The 17,237-nt window shown below is 35.0% G+C and overlaps 2 protein-coding genes across 2 annotated transcripts in view; one reads left to right on the top strand and one right to left on the bottom strand.

Annotated features, from left to right (window-relative positions):
• Positions 1-10,567, top strand: part of PAX9 (paired box 9) — a 15,458-nt gene extending 4,891 nt beyond the window's left edge. Inside the window, exons 3-4 of the mRNA XM_015566526.1 lie at positions 1,402-1,406; positions 8,465-10,567. Coding sequence (XP_015422012.1) covers positions 1,402-1,406; positions 8,465-8,719 — 260 coding nt within the window. The 3' untranslated portion in view covers positions 8,720-10,567. The remainder of the gene's footprint in view (positions 1-1,401; positions 1,407-8,464) is intronic.
• Positions 10,568-10,934: 367 nt separating this feature from the next.
• SLC25A21 (solute carrier family 25 (mitochondrial oxoadipate carrier), member 21) overlaps positions 10,935-17,237 on the bottom strand; it is a 271,929-nt gene continuing 265,626 nt past the window's right edge. Inside the window, exons 8-11 of the mRNA XM_006752691.2 lie at positions 16,846-17,027; positions 15,898-15,950; positions 12,824-12,881; positions 10,935-11,386 (exon numbers count right to left, since the gene is read on the bottom strand). Of these exons, the coding sequence (XP_006752754.1) occupies positions 11,383-11,386; positions 12,824-12,881; positions 15,898-15,950; positions 16,846-17,027 (297 nt within the window). The 3' untranslated portion in view covers positions 10,935-11,382. The remainder of the gene's footprint in view (positions 11,387-12,823; positions 12,882-15,897; positions 15,951-16,845; positions 17,028-17,237) is intronic.

The following is a 17,237-nucleotide window of genomic DNA, read 5'->3' as shown; positions in this document are numbered from 1 at the left end:
GCTCCCCGCGGCCCCGCGGCGTGGCTGGGCCTGCGGGTGAGAAGAGGCGACCAGATAAACTTAAGAAAGTGACCATCCGCCTGTTAAACGTCACGTCGGAATCTCCCAGGGGAGCTTAGTGAGAAACCTCAAATTATACGGACCGGCTGTGGACCGTTTAAGTTTTTCCTCGGTCCCTCCCCCGACCTTCCCAAAGAAAAATTAAGCCACCGGGCTTCTTCTTTCCTTTCCTTATTTTATTTCTTTTTTTTTTTTGAGAAAGACGAAGCAACCACAATAATAAAAGCCCAAGAGTTCTGAGTCTAAAGTCACCACCACGCTAGAATCAGGACTTCAAAACCAAAGCTCTCAAAAACAAACACACAAACAAACAAACAACATTAAAGCAAAGTAAGGTTTTATGAGCCGACAGCAGAGCTGAGCAGGTTTGAACATTTCTTAATATCAAACTCCAATCCCAGAGCCTCAAAATACTTAGTTTTCATTTCATTATTTTGAAGTCATAAAACTTGCAATGTTTTCGTATATGTAAAAACCAGCTTTTTAGGTAACTGGAACTTGTTACTTTATTCACTTGGGGAAAAAATCCTAGTTCTTATTTTCTCTAACAAACCCATTTCTACTTCCTCATTTCTCTTGTGTTTTGTTAAAAAAGAGTCAGATACATATTAATAGTTCTCCCATGATACATATCAGAGAAAATAGCAGCAAAGAGCGTCCCTTTTCTGACTCTATTCCTACTGTAAGAATGCCAGAGAGAAATTATAAGAAAGGTTGTCATTTTCTTGTACTAAAGGGCCCTTAATTTGTAACGAAGAGGCAATATGTACAATGGTTAGGAACTCTGATCTTCTAGTACCATCACTACAAAAGTGAGTTATTTAAACATTTAGAGCCTTAATTTCTTCATCTGTAAAATGGGGAAACAATAGTTTCAACCTCAAGAGATGTGTGAAGAGTCAGTGGGGTAATGCAAACATGTGGCACATAGAACGCATTCATTAAATATTACCTGTGGTTACAAGCGGTGGTTAGAGATTAACTTTTGAAAACAAGCAATTTTCTAATTCAGAATATTCTTTGTTCAGAGGCCTCATAGTCAAAAAAGTGTCAAGGTATTTTGTTACAAACAATAGGAGCGCATATAAAGCAGCTAGCACAGTAGAAAGCATTTAACAGGTGCTCAGTGATTTTTATTAGGTCATCATTTCTTAGAATAACATCATGAAGAATAGTTAAAAATAGTACCTAATTCCCACATATATTTGATGAACCCAGGATAGATGTGTGTGTGTATATACATATATATAAATATATATATACATATATATACATACATATATATGGCAGTGCCATAATCCAAAAACTTTTATGATAATTTTTGCTTTTTTTGAATTATAGATCTAGTATTTAAACTTGTTTAGAAATGGTCATCTATACAGACACTTCAAAACTAAACTTACCTATTTAAATAAAAATAGAACACTGTTTTGAATGATCTACTCTGTATATTCTGAACGTTGAAAATTGATTACTTTTAATTCACTGAATATTAAATCACTAAATTATCAGATTTATAAAAACAAGTAGTTTAAAGAAGCAAGTGGTCAAAAGTATTGTTCTAAATACTTAAGAAAACAAGTTAAATTTTTTCCAGAAGAAAGCCATATTTATATCAAATTTACATTTGGAAAGTTCTTAATTGCAATATGCTAATCTTCTGCATTGCCATACAGTAAGATAATTCAGATGATATAAAATTTCAAAACTTGAAAAGTTTCTAAAGACAATGAAACCAGCGATTACTCTATTACAATGATCAAAATAGTGCTTAATGCTGCAGGTGTGCTAAGTAGACTGTCATTTATGAGCAATTTTGGAATTTATATTTTATTCTTAAACTAATTAATTATACATTTTGAAAAATAACACAGTTTAAAGAAAAAGTTAAAGATGTACACCTAGCTACAATTAAGTAATTCACTAGAATTAAAAGATCCTCAATACAGGCATAACCAGCATTTTTTTGGGATTTAGATACTCATTTCCTTGAAGACAAAATTATACATTTATATTTGATCTTAAACATGCAAAGGTAAGGGATGGTGTGTGTGTGTGTGTGTGTGTGTGTGTTTATCTTTGTATTTGAACAAAATTTGAAAGTCTTTGGAAAAAAATATTCTCAAAACTTTTACAATAATACTTTCAGGGCATTTGCAGTTGTTATTAAATAGTACAATATTACATGATCCCAGTTTTATTTTAGTATATAAAGGAGGAAATTGAGAATTCGGGATTATAGGATTTAGACCATAATCTATACCAGAAGACACCTGTGAAATTACCCAAGAGGCTGAATTGACAAGTGATTGTAGGTAGAATTGATTGTAATCTAATTTCCATTTTCATTTTAAATGCAAAGATGCCTGATTGCTAGCAATTAGAACCTTATACACATTGGTACACTCACCTATCTTTTGTTTTTAAAACATTAGTTTAGAATATTTAAATTAATATACACTGTAAATGATAATTTATAATGCCATTGATAAATCCTTATTGCCTACCACTGAGGACATGAGAAAAATAATATTTATCAATTTTGTCTTTTTTTCACCCACATTATGTATTGGGCTAGAATCCTTTAATCTCATGTAATTCTGAATGGCAACAATGTTCTCTGGTTCTTAATGGCTGGTTCTTTTCTGTTGAAATCATAAAACCTCTATTGAATGCAATTGAATGGCAAAAGAAATATATAGAGAGAATAATGGGTTAGACTATAGCTATCCTTTTACAAGGTACTTAGTGAATCAATGTCTCATTTTATTTAAACAGTTTATAAACAGTTGTATAGCTTTTGAAAAATGTTCTACAATTGGGCAAACTTTCTCAGAAAAAAATTTTTGCAGATATGGTACTCTAATTAAAGTATCTGAATGGTAGATTTATAAGTTTTGAGTATTTTCATTTTTGGGTAGTATATATTTAACTCAGCAAGCTTAATAAGATATTAGCTACAAATAGAGATGTCAGAAATGAAGAAAGGTCTATAAATACTCAAAATTAAGAAAAAGTTCAGAGGTGTGAAAATAGTTGAATTTAGAGGCATAAATTAAACATCTTAAGAACATTTATACATTGTTTTTGAAATAAAGGTAGTATTTCAGAATATTGAACACAATTTTCTAGTGCATTATTTTAAAAACTGGCAGTCCTTGCAGACATATTGTTCCTGTAGACATGCTGTTCTTGTGAAAATATGTTATTTTGCATTGGATTTTTTAAAATTTCAAATAAAGTTAATTTCGTGTTAAAAAATTTATCATTTTGTAGAGAGAATGCAATTGTAGGCTAATGCCAATAGTCTTTGAAATTCATAATGTTATCTATTATGTAAAGCATTCTTTGTCCCAGTTAGCTTTTAACTATTAGTGTTTTAAAACAAAATTAATTATTACATATCAGTTAAATGTGTCATATAAAATACAAAAGAGCTGACTAAACTTTTAAAGGCTACATCAATTTTAATAACATTTGGAAACATAACATTTAGAAAAAAAAGCTTAAATGATCAGTTTTGCATTACCTAGAAACATGTAGATCTTCAGTGGGATAACTAAGCATAATTAAAATCCTTTGGATAAATGTTGAAACCATATTTACAACTGTCATTTGATTTTATCAGGTTTGTTTTGCTAAGTTATTGCATATTGAACTAGGACATTTAAAATGACAGTCAGAAAAATGATTTCACCAAAAAAGAAAGTCTTGTTTATGTTCAGATCTGAACCATTTTCTTGCTTATGATATATATCGAGGTTGAAATTCTAGGTGAAGCACATCTCTATTTGTGGCTAAATCTACTTCATTTTAAAACCAAGGTAAACTCATTTTATCATAAGGGGAGGACTAGGTATAACTGATGAGTGGATAAAAGATTGTCAGTAGAGGATTTGGCACTGCTATTTGTATTTTCTTCAAGAGAGAAAATGTTCAGTAGACAATTTCCAGAATTTGAAGAATAATCTATAACCTATAATTGCCAGACAGTTGTCATACAAGGTTTTATTTTTTTGTGGCCATTAGTGTTTGAATACTAATGCATTTCCATTTTCTCGGGGGTGGTAATAAATGGAACGCCCATCAACCAAATAATGAAATGGCTAGGTTAGGACTTTTATTTACTTTTTTCAACGGCTTTATTCATTTTGCTTACTTAAAGTATAATACTTATTCTGTGATAAAGAGTACCTGCATTTTTAAAAGCAAGAGTATGACATGTTTTGCTTTCAAAAGATTGCACTAACTTAAGTATACAAATGGTTATGAAACACCTGTAAAATGTGTCCTGTTTTGTGGGGATATGAGATGATTAAGGCAAGTCCCTGTCCTCTAACTGTTTATAATCTAGCTCTTTGCCAATACAAATTATCAACATATTCACTTAAAAATGATATTCTTAAGAATTGGCAAATCTATATTTCTAATATTTTTGAACCAGTGAAATGAACACATACTTTTCATTCATTCTTGTAATAACTTTAACCAAACTACATTGCATTTTATATTTTTTCTAGGTAATTTTCTTTAATGTTGGTGGGATAAAATCTGTCTTTTTCTAAAAATGTTCAACAAATCAAGTGACTTGCTTTATTCAGGCTATACAATTTGACTTGTATTAGTAAATCTCATTCTCAAAATTAAATAGTTAATAGTTTGCTTCAGGGAGGACCCTTGTACAGTTCTTTGGAGGAAAGGATTATCTCATTGCTTTCAAGGAAGATGTGCATTAAAAAAAGGGGTTGATGGATTGAGGTCTTATTTATGGAATCTTTAGGTAAAGTCATTTTCAAAAATGAGATTTCCATTACATGCCCAATGCTAGGGTTTCATTTGGAAAATTTGTTTACTCTTCCCTGGGGATTCCATATTCCATATGTTGGTTGATTTATAAATCATATTTACAATCCAATTAAATAGAGTAATTTAGCATGTTTGCTCCCACTATATTTATGGTGTACATTTGGTAGTCTCTACTCAGCCTAACTAGCTTTTCAGATTAATTACATGCTCTTTACTGAAAATATTAAGCAGATTTGGGGTGTTTAAGAAGTGTACTCTTTTACTGGAAAGAATAAACAAACATCAATGCTACCTGTAGTTGTTTTCCTTTGAGGTGGAAAATTTTGCTCTTTCAGTGATTGCTTCATAAATAACAATTACTTTACCTAGTAGAGATTTATATCTTTTACTAATGTCATGTTTCAGAATTAATAGTGAGAAAATTGATGTATTTAGTGAGTCACTAGTATGAATGGTGAAGGTGGCAGTTACATCTTAAAGCATGTTTATTCTCTCATCTTGCTTATGGTCATTTCCTACCTAAATTTCTAAATCTGAACTTTAAAAGTAAAAAGAAAAATTAAGACAAAACTTTCACTCCAAATCTAGGTTGTAATTTAACCTGAGGGAAAGTCCAGAGCTATTTTTACATTGTTTAAATTAAAAAAAATTTTTTTAAGTAAACATTTTAGCCTCCTTCTGCCTTTTTGTGGATGTCAGATCTCTCCCAGCTTTCCTTCTCTTCTGCAATACAGAGGAGACTAAAATGACTCTAACTATATTGCAGATTTTAGAGAACTTTGAAATGTTTATACTAATAGGAATAATAACACAAAAGCAGGTTTGGTGCTTGACAAAGAAATGCAGTCATAGAATAAGTAAGGTGCCTGAAGGTAGCATGGGCCTAAATCCAATGTTCTGCCTCCTCCTAATTCCCCGGAACTCTGAAGTGAGACTGTATTCCAGCCTGGTTTCTCAGGGGGAACAGTCCTGGGCAAAAAAGAAGTGGGTGCTTGTAAAGATATTGTAGACATCGCAACAAAACACTTGAGGAGCCCCTAATCAAAGGGGTATAAGGGGAGGAAAGGGAAGATGACAAAGCAAGAGTTTCAGAGAGCACTGTCATTTTGAATGATAGAAAAATACAAAGATCAAAAGAATGGGAAGAAAAAAGTTAGTTATGCTGACAAAGAAAACTCACCAACAGGTTTTTTTTCTACTAATAAGAGTGTTGTTTCTGTCATGTATAATATTAGTAATCTAACCTTATGTATTTGTAAAATGTTGAGCAAAGATGCTCATTATTTTAATTTGAACCTCAACATTTTAATCTTCATATTCTTACGTTATGATTCTTGGTGCACATTGGCATCAATAATATATATTAATTAATGCCAGAATGGAAGAGCCGAACGCAGATGCAACCATCTTTCTATAACTGACCTGGAATGATTCCTTTCCAAACTAATTCCTCACAGGCTATTAGGAAAATCCCAAATAAACATGATCAGAACTATAATCTTGATGCAATGCTAGCGTTCTCCTGCAACTTGATAGCTTAGTATATTCATGCTCATCTGCCGAGAGCCTTAAAGTGCCTCCTGTGAGCCATTTTCTAATGAGCCATTCTCAGAAAGGAGGAAAAATATATTTTTTTAGAAGTCAAGAAACAGAATGAGGATACAGCAATGAGAATCTAGAATAAGAAAGAATATTTTACCAGATGTTATCTCAAAATATGCCCTAGTTTGAGATTAAATTATGTCTGTCTTTTAATTGTCAAGCAAAAGCAGAAAAATATTTGCTACAGAAGATCCCGTGTCAGACAGGGATGGTAACTTCTTTGAAACAGGGCCACTGACTTGCCAATTGCCCTAGAGTAAATGGCTAAAATCCTTAACCTGTATTATTGGGTATAAAAAGAGAACAAAATTTATTTATGTTAAATAGTGATGTGCAATGATTAGTTTGTTTAAGAGTACATATCACCTTTTGGGACCCGTGTAATGCATTTTAATTTTAATTCAACATTGTGTTGTACTCCTTATATGTTATCTTATAATTATTATAAACTCAACAGTACAATACAGCCCTCATTATTTGATAAAATGTGTTGAATATTTCTTCGTGGTAGGACATACTCAAGAAATCTTAGCTTCCTTTCTCCTTCCCAATTTTTTAAAGAACAGGCACTTTGACCAACAGAACATGAGGTATATGCTCTTACAGACCAAGGACACAAGTTTAATTCCTTTACATTTATTCTTACTGCCAGAAATTCATAATTTAATTCAGTTAAATCACACCCATATATGTAGTCTACTCCAAATATCATTCTAAATTGAGAAAATAATTTTTGAGACCCCACCATTGCATTCTCAGAGATGTGTAAGTGAAAATAATAACAAAATGAATTAAATCAGAAAACAATTTCTATGTTGCAACTGAACTGGAAAAAGCATCTAATTAACATATGTCTGCTTTACTTACCTCTAAGGATTAAATGAGTTTTACTAATAAGAAATCTATTATTTGCATTTTACTTTCACTAGGAAATATGTTGCTATGGAATTCATTCACATCACTACCAGGAAAAAGGATTTACTCTTTCTTTTTAAATCATGTAGAAACTAAAGGGAAAATTAAGTTATTTGAAGAAGGATGCTGAGTGTTCATGCCAAAATCAGATTGGAAATCAGGGTGTTTTTAGTGTTGTTAATAGTAACGATACCAACAATAATTGGATGCCAGTAGAGTACTGGTTTCTAGGCAGATGTGACTGCCAGAGCTGCTGCATTTGTTTGCAAACAGATTTTACATGTAAATTCATTTCAAGAGATTTATCCATGTGGCTTTTAAAAATTCACATCATGAGGCCTCAAAACTTTGCAAGCAAATCTTCCAATTTCAAAACCACACATGTGCAGTTCTTTTATAGTTGGATAGCCAGCTTCCTTTTTGATAAAATAGCTCTGGAAAAAATACCCCCAATCTTCATTTAAAAACCCTTAAAAGACAAACTGTCTGATTTTGCATGTCCTTCGTCCAATAAGCATTTACAGCATGATGTTTTAAAATACCGTCCATGTTTTATTTAGCAAAAGTTGCACTCATTTTGAGTTTCTAAACTGACAGCCCACACTCTGTGCACCCCCCTTTCTGGAAATGAAAGCTACACCAACCAGGCCCTTCACAAATGGCTCAACAAAAGAGCCAAACAAAACCGAAGTACGGGGAAGGTTGACAAAGGCATATGGATAGCAGAACAGATTCTAAGAGTATTTAATCACCACTAATTCTTTCCTCACCCTGCATAGCCTTCCTATAATTCTGAATAGCAAAGCAAATACTGTGAATTTTCTGGTCATAGCCTCCTCATAACCTTTGTGGAAAGAATAATATCTTGTCTCTTGGCATTATGTTTGTTTAAATAGCAAGACTGTGAATGCCTTTAGAATATGCTTAAGGTCAAACCGTAAAAAAAATCAGAAAGTAGAATCAGAATATTGTTAGCTACTACCACTCAAAACTTACAGTCTGCTTCTCTCTAAGAACCCGTGAAATGTCAATTACTGGAATGTGATTATTTTCACCTCTTCTCTTTTCCTACTCTTCTTAGGCACCAAATGGACTCCCAACTGTGAGCAGTTTTGTGTCAGCATCCAGCATGGCTCCTTATCCTACCCCGGCCCAAGTGTCGCCTTACATGACCTACAGTGCTGCTCCTTCTGGTTATGTTGCTGGACACGGATGGCAACATGCCAGTGGCACCCCACTTTCCCCCCACAACTGTGACATTCCCGCATCGCTGGCATTCAAGGGCATGCAGGCAGCCAGAGAAGGTAGTCACTCGGTCACAGCTTCCGCACTCTGATGGGAAGTTCTGTCTGCAACAGCTTCACCAGGGCCCCCTCAGCACACCCGCCCCATCTCCCCCACCCTCAGAACGCACCCCCCTTTCCTCCCTCCCTTCTGCCTGGAGAGCTGCTTTTACGGACTCACCTCCTTTGTGCTGGTGACACTTAAATATTTCTTGCCATAACTTCTCTTTCACAGAAAACCTGACATGATGTTAGGATTCAAAAACAAAAGCAATATTAAGGACTGAATGAGACATTTGTGCTGCCCACACACTGTTTTAATGTCGTGAAGAAACCTGCACCCCTCAAAGGGCTTAAGGAACTTTTTAAATGATTCTTTGGTAAAACCACATGTGTATATTTATTCTAAATCAACCTAAACTTTTGAAACGTGCAATTGTTGAGATTTCACAAAATCAATAAAGGAAAATACATATAGAAGAAAGTTATGCTACACCCTCTAATCAAATAAGGTGACCAAATAAGCCTTAATTCATCATTAGGAAACCAAACAATAATTGATTTGAGTGATCCTTTATTTTTAAGAGATGACCTGTTTTGTTGGAGAATATATGTATAACACAAGCAATATCTGAATTTAGCTCCTCCCGGTATTTTGGCTTGGTTCCAAATATGACAATGTTTATATTTCTATTAGTTTGTAAATATGGACTCTGGATGGTGCATTTGTGTTTTCATTCCATGGGGTGTCCCCCTCCCCCACTCCTCTATTTTTTCTTTCTTTTTGCAAAGGTGACTTTTTGGCAACGTTTTTGTCTCTGTTTGGTGGTGGGCTGCTCAGGCTCCTGGATCTGGACTTGCCATAAATTCTGTGTATGCAGGGAAGGCTTCAACATCGCATGAAGGACATTTTCTTTCTACAGCAGAGAATTCCAACAACAGATAAAACAAGCCAGTCTCCTATTCTGTACCCTAATCAGACAACACACGTGCCAAACATACAAAGACAAGGTGGAAAAGGTTTGAACAAGAAGGCTCTAAAGGAAGTCACTTAGAAACTCAACGTTTAATGTGAAAAGCTTTGCAAAGACACTTAAAATGAACTTTCTGTTAAGAAAACCACTGTGAAACTAAATTGTACTGTTATTGTTGGCTAACCTGTGTGTTCAGCAATCTCAGCCCAAAATTACGTTGTAATTTAAAGAAAATGGGAAATTCTGCTCTAATGAATGTAAAAATGGCTTGCTGTGAAGTTTACATTGTTGTACAGAAGCATGTTTCACATGTAGGTAAACTGGTGGTGGTATTAGTAATACAGATGCTATTTAATTTTTAAAATTTCCCTTTATTCATTTCTGGAGTTACAGGACACTGTTTAACTGGTAAATCTTTCTAGACCAATTTTAACGTTAATAATAGAGCTGTGGGGCATATGTGTGTGTGAACGTGTGATTATATGTTGCATTTTAAAACAATTGATTTTCTTGGGCAAAATTCTAGTTTTTAATCTCTTCTGTTTAGAATGTTCTTCCTGTTTGGCAATATAGGCTTAAAAATATGTTTGTAAAACATTGGTACAATTCACCTGTTGGAGAATTAATATATTGCAAGTTTTTGGTATTAATTCTGTGCAATAACTAAAAGGGCACATCACTTGATATGGTTGTTAGAGATGGGTTAGGTGATTTTGATTTCTTCCTTTCTGTGCTGTGCACAGCCTATATGGCAATCAAGTTATCACATTGGTTTCACGGCTTCATTGAACACTCAGATGGCTAGATTAGCTAGGTTTTCAAATCACTAGGATATAAACAGTAAACAGATTTCTGACATACAAGTTATGTTCAAGGAATTGTTTTCTCCAAGCAGCAGATATCTTATAGAGAGCTTTGAACTGCATTTATTTTTAAAGCAATTGAAATTCAGTGCTACAGATAGAGGATTATAACTTCAGGAGAAGAAAAAGCAGAAGGAGCAGATGAACTCTCAGGGCCATAGTCTTCCTTTGATCTTGTAAAACTCCTATTGACATCTGGAGTTCCTAGTCTGGTGAGAAAATAGACTATAAACCGAATGGAACAAAGATACCAATCCAATATCTTGGTGGAGACTTTAAAAGCATACCACACAGTGACTCTGCTGCCGTCTAGAAAAACTGACATAAGGTACAGAATTTTTCCTTATCAGATGCTTTTAGGTGGCTATTAGGAGTCTTTAAAAAACTATCAATTGTTTGTATGGAAACATAACTAAATGTTGTTTTCTTTATCTAAATTAAGAAATCTCTTGTTATTATGCTATTTATAATTTTTCTGGTTCTTGTATTTTTTTTTAAAAAATCTAATATTAATGATATCAAAGTTTTCTTTCCCCCCCCTCCCCTTTAGGTCTTTTCTTAGCAACAGTGAATTCACATGAAATAAATTTAAAAGGACAACAGAAACCCCCAATACAATTTGCTACTTAAAGCAATTATGATTTAAAGCTACTCTTAAAAATAAGAGAAGGAAAATGGAATGAGATATGGGATTTTTTTAAAAACATTATTATTATTGGTTAGCGTTGACATATTTCCTCTGTTTCTTAGCGGGTGAAAATGTTTTAAATTGGCAAATGCACTCTTCAGAGATCCTTTTCCATCCCATCCACATGGAGAGGTTAAAGGTTCAATTTCATGGGCTCTGTGCAGGCAGTGCTCTCACAGGATGCAAGAGTATTACCTGCAAGGATAGAATGCAGTTGTATAACAGACACATTCTTATTTCTCTTGTTTGTTCCTTTTCCTACTTTTAATGACCCTCTTGAATAATGGGCTGAACTATAAATTAAGAAACACGCTGGAAAGGATGTACAACCGAAGGCTGTGTATGTATATACAGTATGTCAAAAAGCCTTTATTTTTATACTTCAAATGCTCTAAATTAATAAAAAGTAATAATTACCATGTTATCTTTTATTTTTTATTTTCAAAATGCTTTAATAACATAGCCTCATGGTACAAATATCCCATAGAAATAGTTAAGAACAGGTGTCACCTACAAAGTGCAGATATTTTTGGTGACTTTTGGCTACTGAAATAGCATCATTTAAGGATGTAGATATAAAATCCTTTGGTTATATCAAGGCCAAGAAGATATTTTTTTGGAGTGCATGTTAGCATAGGAACCTTTGAAATGCTAAGAATGTACTTCTATTTTGAAACATTTTTCCTGAATAATACATATTTTAGCACTGCAAAGATCATACTCCACACCTGTAGCTGTCACCAATAACTAATACCCTGGCAATGTACTTTACTTTGAATGTTCTTTCAAGAATGGCATAGGTAAGAGTTCTGAACACAGGCACTTGGGTACAAATACAGACAGCACACCTGGGTCCAAGAAGCGGTTCCAATTTGTTATTTAACATGAACATATTTCAGCAACAAAACTTGTTTTCAAAGGGAACTATGTGAAGAAAAGCAGTTTAATATAATTTCATGTTTTCTATTTGTCGTAAAAGACTGCAAATATTAGGAGTTTAAAGTATGACCTGATTCAAACAACAGTACAGAATATAAAGCAGATTTAGGAAAATACAGCGGAAACGTTAATTATTACTAGAAAACTGAACAGATTTGCATTTTAACATAAAAGTGAACACATTAAAAAGGCATTTTAGTGCACCTTTAAAATACTTTATTTGTGACTTTTACATATTATTTATGGAAGAGTTAAATTTTTAAAAAACTTTAAATTTTGGCTTTTTTTTTTCTTTAAGCATTTGTTGGTCTCCTGGGGAAAAATAATTATCAATACAATAGATTTTCATTGTGAACCAATGTAAATAAAACATAGGTCACAAAACTTATATTGCTTTTATGAAATATTTCTGACTTCTACACTATTTTTCTATATTCAGCTTGCATACCGAATTGCTTCATATCATTTTTATTCTTACAATTTTATGAATATGGCCATAACTACAGTCTCAAATTGTCTAGAGATAATTTTTGAAGTATCAAAATAGATTCTGATCTTAGATAGTTTCCCCCTTTATAATTGTACATAAATTATAATTTATAACTGTATCAGATTAGCTGATTGATAGTTTCAAGGTGCTGTAGAGCAAATATGCATTATCTCCAGGGGTAAAAACACGTCATAGGCAATCACCAGTTCTCCTGAAGCCATGAATAGGTATATTCATAAACCAGCAGCATCACTGCACCACCTAGAAAAGAAAAGAGCTGGCTCTTATCACAATCCTGTAAAACAGGGATGTCTTTCCCCCTGAGAAGTCCCATGCAACCCATCGGGCAGGGGCTGTTTAGAATCATTTCTTGAGCTCCAATATATAGATATAAAACTACTGTGGAAAATTCTCAGAGCAAAATCAAGACCATCTTCAGTCTCCAAATACATTTTTCCCCCATGAGTTTTTGTAACTTTCATCATTTCTCATCAGATTCCTTTTCAGGCACTTTTAATTTTTAAAAGTAAATAAATATAGACATTTAGTCATGTAAGAACATGTGGCTTTCCTGCAAACAGAAGCCTTCAGGTCCTTCATATGTAGGCAAAGGATTTATCTTTTTCAGTCCATAATTAGCATTGTTGTAGTTGCATTCAAGAAGAAAATCTCTAAGATGGTGCTTGACGAATGAGGCTGCTTTTCTCTTACAGCTTTCAATTTGGATTGCAATGTGAAAAATAGCTTCTGAATATTAAAAAAATATGTATTGCAAAACTAAGCTAGCTTTCAACCTCCTTTTGTTTCCATTCCTTTTATCTGCCTAGGACATATATGGATTGCACTTGAAAATTTGGTAGTAGGGGTGGGTGTCATAAGAGCACCATTTGTCTTGGTAGAGAAGAGTTATATAACTGGCTGCAAAGAGGCTTGCTATGTAATATGTCAACAGGAATATGATACAGGAAAACAGGCACAACCCTGTTGAATACCTAGACATCAGGAGAGCATTTGTATGGGGGCGATTTTGTGTTCTATCTAATGCAGTAAATTGCACATGTTCTGTGTCCTTTAAGACAATCTCTATTTCTCCTCTCATGTCTGTGTGAAAATGATTACAAAACCAAAATGTGGACAAACATCCTCAGCACAACTTAGAGAAGACTTGGCTGAATGAACAGAAGACTGACTTCCAACAGAAAGAAAGAGAACTTGATTTTAGTTCTTTTGTACACACTGCCATATGCTTTCTAAAAAACCTACAGGCTGCACATGTTTGTGTAACTTTATACCAAAGATAATTATCTGCCTGTAATTTTCATTTTTAACCCATGAAGATACTCTACTAGACCCGTCTCACTGCTGTAGCCCTCTTGGCGCTCTGGCAAGCGAGGAGGAACGCATTGCAGAGGGTTGTGGATATGTATGTAACTGCAGTGTTTACTCTTATTAACTATTCACAATGTAAGAGAAGAACACACAGAACTGGGCTAGTTTACAGGCTAGTGATATTTGAAGTTTAAACCACAGACTTCAAGATTCTCCCTTCATGCGAGGCACCTATCAGTGGCCACACAGAGTTGCTAAGGCTGTTACAAAACAAGATGAGATGCTTCTTCAGAATGAAGAATGGAAATTCTAGGCTCACATCTCTCTCTCTCTCTCTCTCTCTCTCTCTCTCTCTCTCTCTCTCTCTCTCTCTCAAAAGAAAAATCATTTTACCTTACCTTTCTCTTTACCTTCTGTCATTTGAAGTTGGTAGGACTTGCACGTTTGGAATGAGAGTGAGGCCAGGTCTTAGAATGAGATTTCTAGTTACCCAGTATTGTTTAGCTTGGATAGAACATCCACAACAACCCTTTTCACTGGATTTAACACCACCACAACTCAGGATACCTCATGCAAAAACATTTTAAAAAGCCAACCAAACATTTGCATGCCTCTAACAAAACTTGGGGTCAGATTATTTAAAGAGTTTTGGATTAAGTTTCCAGACAATTACCGTTTTAGTTAAACTCTCCAGGGTCATCACCCTTTTCAGGCCCACCCCCTCCTGAGAAAGCTGGGTTAGGGCCAGTCCTCTGATTTTCTCTAGTGCTAGGTCTGCTAGCAGGTTTTTACTGTGTGGTGAAGGAAAAACACCACATACAGAGAGAATTGCACCAAATCACCAATATTCTTATCATTGTGTCCTTTTTTTTTTTTTACTATCGGGCCAAAGACTAACAGAAGGCAGGTCTGAATCTCAAATGTGAAGCAAAATCCATGCTTAAATGTCTAGAAAATTTGGGATAGATGGATCTGGAATTGAGGAAGCGTTTTCTAAACACAAGAAACTGTGAACTGTTTACCAGCTTCAATTTACAGACTTTGTTCTCTATCCCAGGTTGGTAGAAATGCTGGTTCATTGGGTTGAGATTTAAGGGTAAATGTGTACATGTGTGAGTACAGGAGGAGAGGAGGACATTGCTGTTAACAGAGGAATAGGAAAAGGAGAGAAGGGAGGAGGAGGGGGAGGTTCTAGGAAACATGACCAGGATGTCTAAGTAGGTGAGTGTGGGCTGGTTAAAAAAAAAAAAAAAAAAAAAGTATATACTTCCGTACTTACTCACAAGGTTGCTTATAATCCAACACTATTTGCCCAGGCGGTTGAGTCTGTAGCAGTTATTTTCTTATCTATTTACATAGAGGCAGCCAGGAAGGCTGCCAGTGTTTGTGGGCTGGTGTCCTGAGGTGAGGCCCTGAGCCAGGAGCCACCACCACCAGGCAGAGACCAGGAAGGCGCACCAGGCTGCGCCTCACCACTCCCCAGAGGTGACCATGAAGACAAGTGGCTCTTGCTGCTCATGGAGGCAAGGCTGCCTCCTTTTCTCTTTTTTGAAATGAAATTGAGGCAGGAACAAGAAGAAGGGGCACCAGGAAACTTTTATTGGGCTGGTCCCTCCCCCACTGAAAATCCTCCCCTTCAGTCAGAAGCCAGACCTGGGTGCTCACTCCAACTCCAACTGGCTGTGGATCCTTTCCTATTGACTTAAGCTGGGCTTTGGCTTCTGTCCGCCTCCAGCAAGGCCATAAATAGTACCTTACAAACAAAGGCAGGACATTTCTAATGGACACAGTAAGCATTTTGAATACTCAGAGGCAACTCTATATCCTCAAGATTTCTGCCTTTCGCAGTGGAATAAACTTTTATTGTGTTGCTGTTAGACACAAATTTAAAAAAAGACACTAGAACTTAATAAAGAAGGAAGGATATAAGTAATAAAAACACATTTACCTGGTCCAAGCCTCATAATCTTGGGAAGCAGGCCTTTGTACAAAGCTAAAATCCTATAAGTGAAAAGAAAAGAAAAAACTCAACATTCTTTTTTTGAAAACAAAATGGAGTTGTACCTCAGCTCTACTGAAATGCTAACTCAGCATTTATAAAATATTTATTTGAAATTATCTTGCTAAATAGTCTCTGCAACAAATTGGACAAGGGGGAAGAGTTCATTAATTCTTCATTGTCCAAGCTATACTGGCCTTGTCCAATCAGAAATATGATTTTCATCACATGATGGCTTTTGCTTTCAAGACAGGCCTTACTTTCAAGACAGCTATGTATTTGGACAAAGTGACTTCTGTAATTGAATTTAAAAGACCAAAAACTCAGTCTTCACATAAGGAAATATGATGCAGTTTAGATCAAAATGATAAAAATCACTTGTTTACTTAGAATAAGACTTGGGTGAGGCAGGATCAAGAGACAAAAGTAAGATTTAAAAAAATTTTGACCAGCAGAATAAGGCACATATATTAAAAATTTAAAAGAAAGATACTTTCACAGAACTCTCATGTTTAATTGTCCCAGGAGAATATGATTAGGTGACATTTTGATTAGATTTACAGACAGAAGACAATGATTCTCTTGCCCATGTGTCAATAGGGCATACAATATGCAGCAACATTTTATGCAAACTGGCAAGCAAAAAGTGCATATTAGTATTCTAAGACAAAAATGCAGCATATTGTAGAGTGGCGGCTCACGGTTCTTGATGGTATAAGAATGTTCTGCTAACATCTCATTATTGCATTAGCTGGCGAAGTTTGTCATCTATTCCCCAGAGCTTCTCAGACACACCCCCAATTTAGGAGGGCTTAATGGCTCTCATCATAATGGAAGTATAATACGGTTTGGACAATCCTTGAGGGTTGCTCATTTATTAAGTTAAGAATGTGTTACCCTTCTTCCTGATAGACTGTGGCCATTGTTTTAAAACAGGTTCTGTACTTGATCTCTCCAGGAACTGGCTGAGGCCCTTGAATCCTACTTTTGGCAACATCAAAAGGGATGTTAATGACTGAGGCTATTGTTCCTGACAGAAGACCAATCCCAAATTTTCGCAAAAACTCCAAGGTTGGATCCTAAAAGAAAAGAAGAATACAATAACAGAAAGGGAAGCGGAAGCCCCTAAATCGGTTAAACACTAAAGCAATATGTATTCAAGCAGAGCACTGCGCTCCCCGGCACCCTCCTGCTATTCCAGCGGAACACATTAGGACTTCCTAGGCTGGAACTTGTTTTCTTGACAATCCCATTGGCTATGTTTTTACACATGGTCTAAATTGCTGAAG

Source organism: Myotis davidii, unplaced genomic scaffold (assembly GCF_000327345.1).
Source record: "Myotis davidii unplaced genomic scaffold, ASM32734v1 scaffold730, whole genome shotgun sequence".
In the NCBI taxonomy this organism is placed as follows: Eukaryota; Metazoa; Chordata; class Mammalia; order Chiroptera; family Vespertilionidae; genus Myotis; species Myotis davidii.
This window is presented reverse-complemented; position numbering and strand designations above follow the sequence as displayed.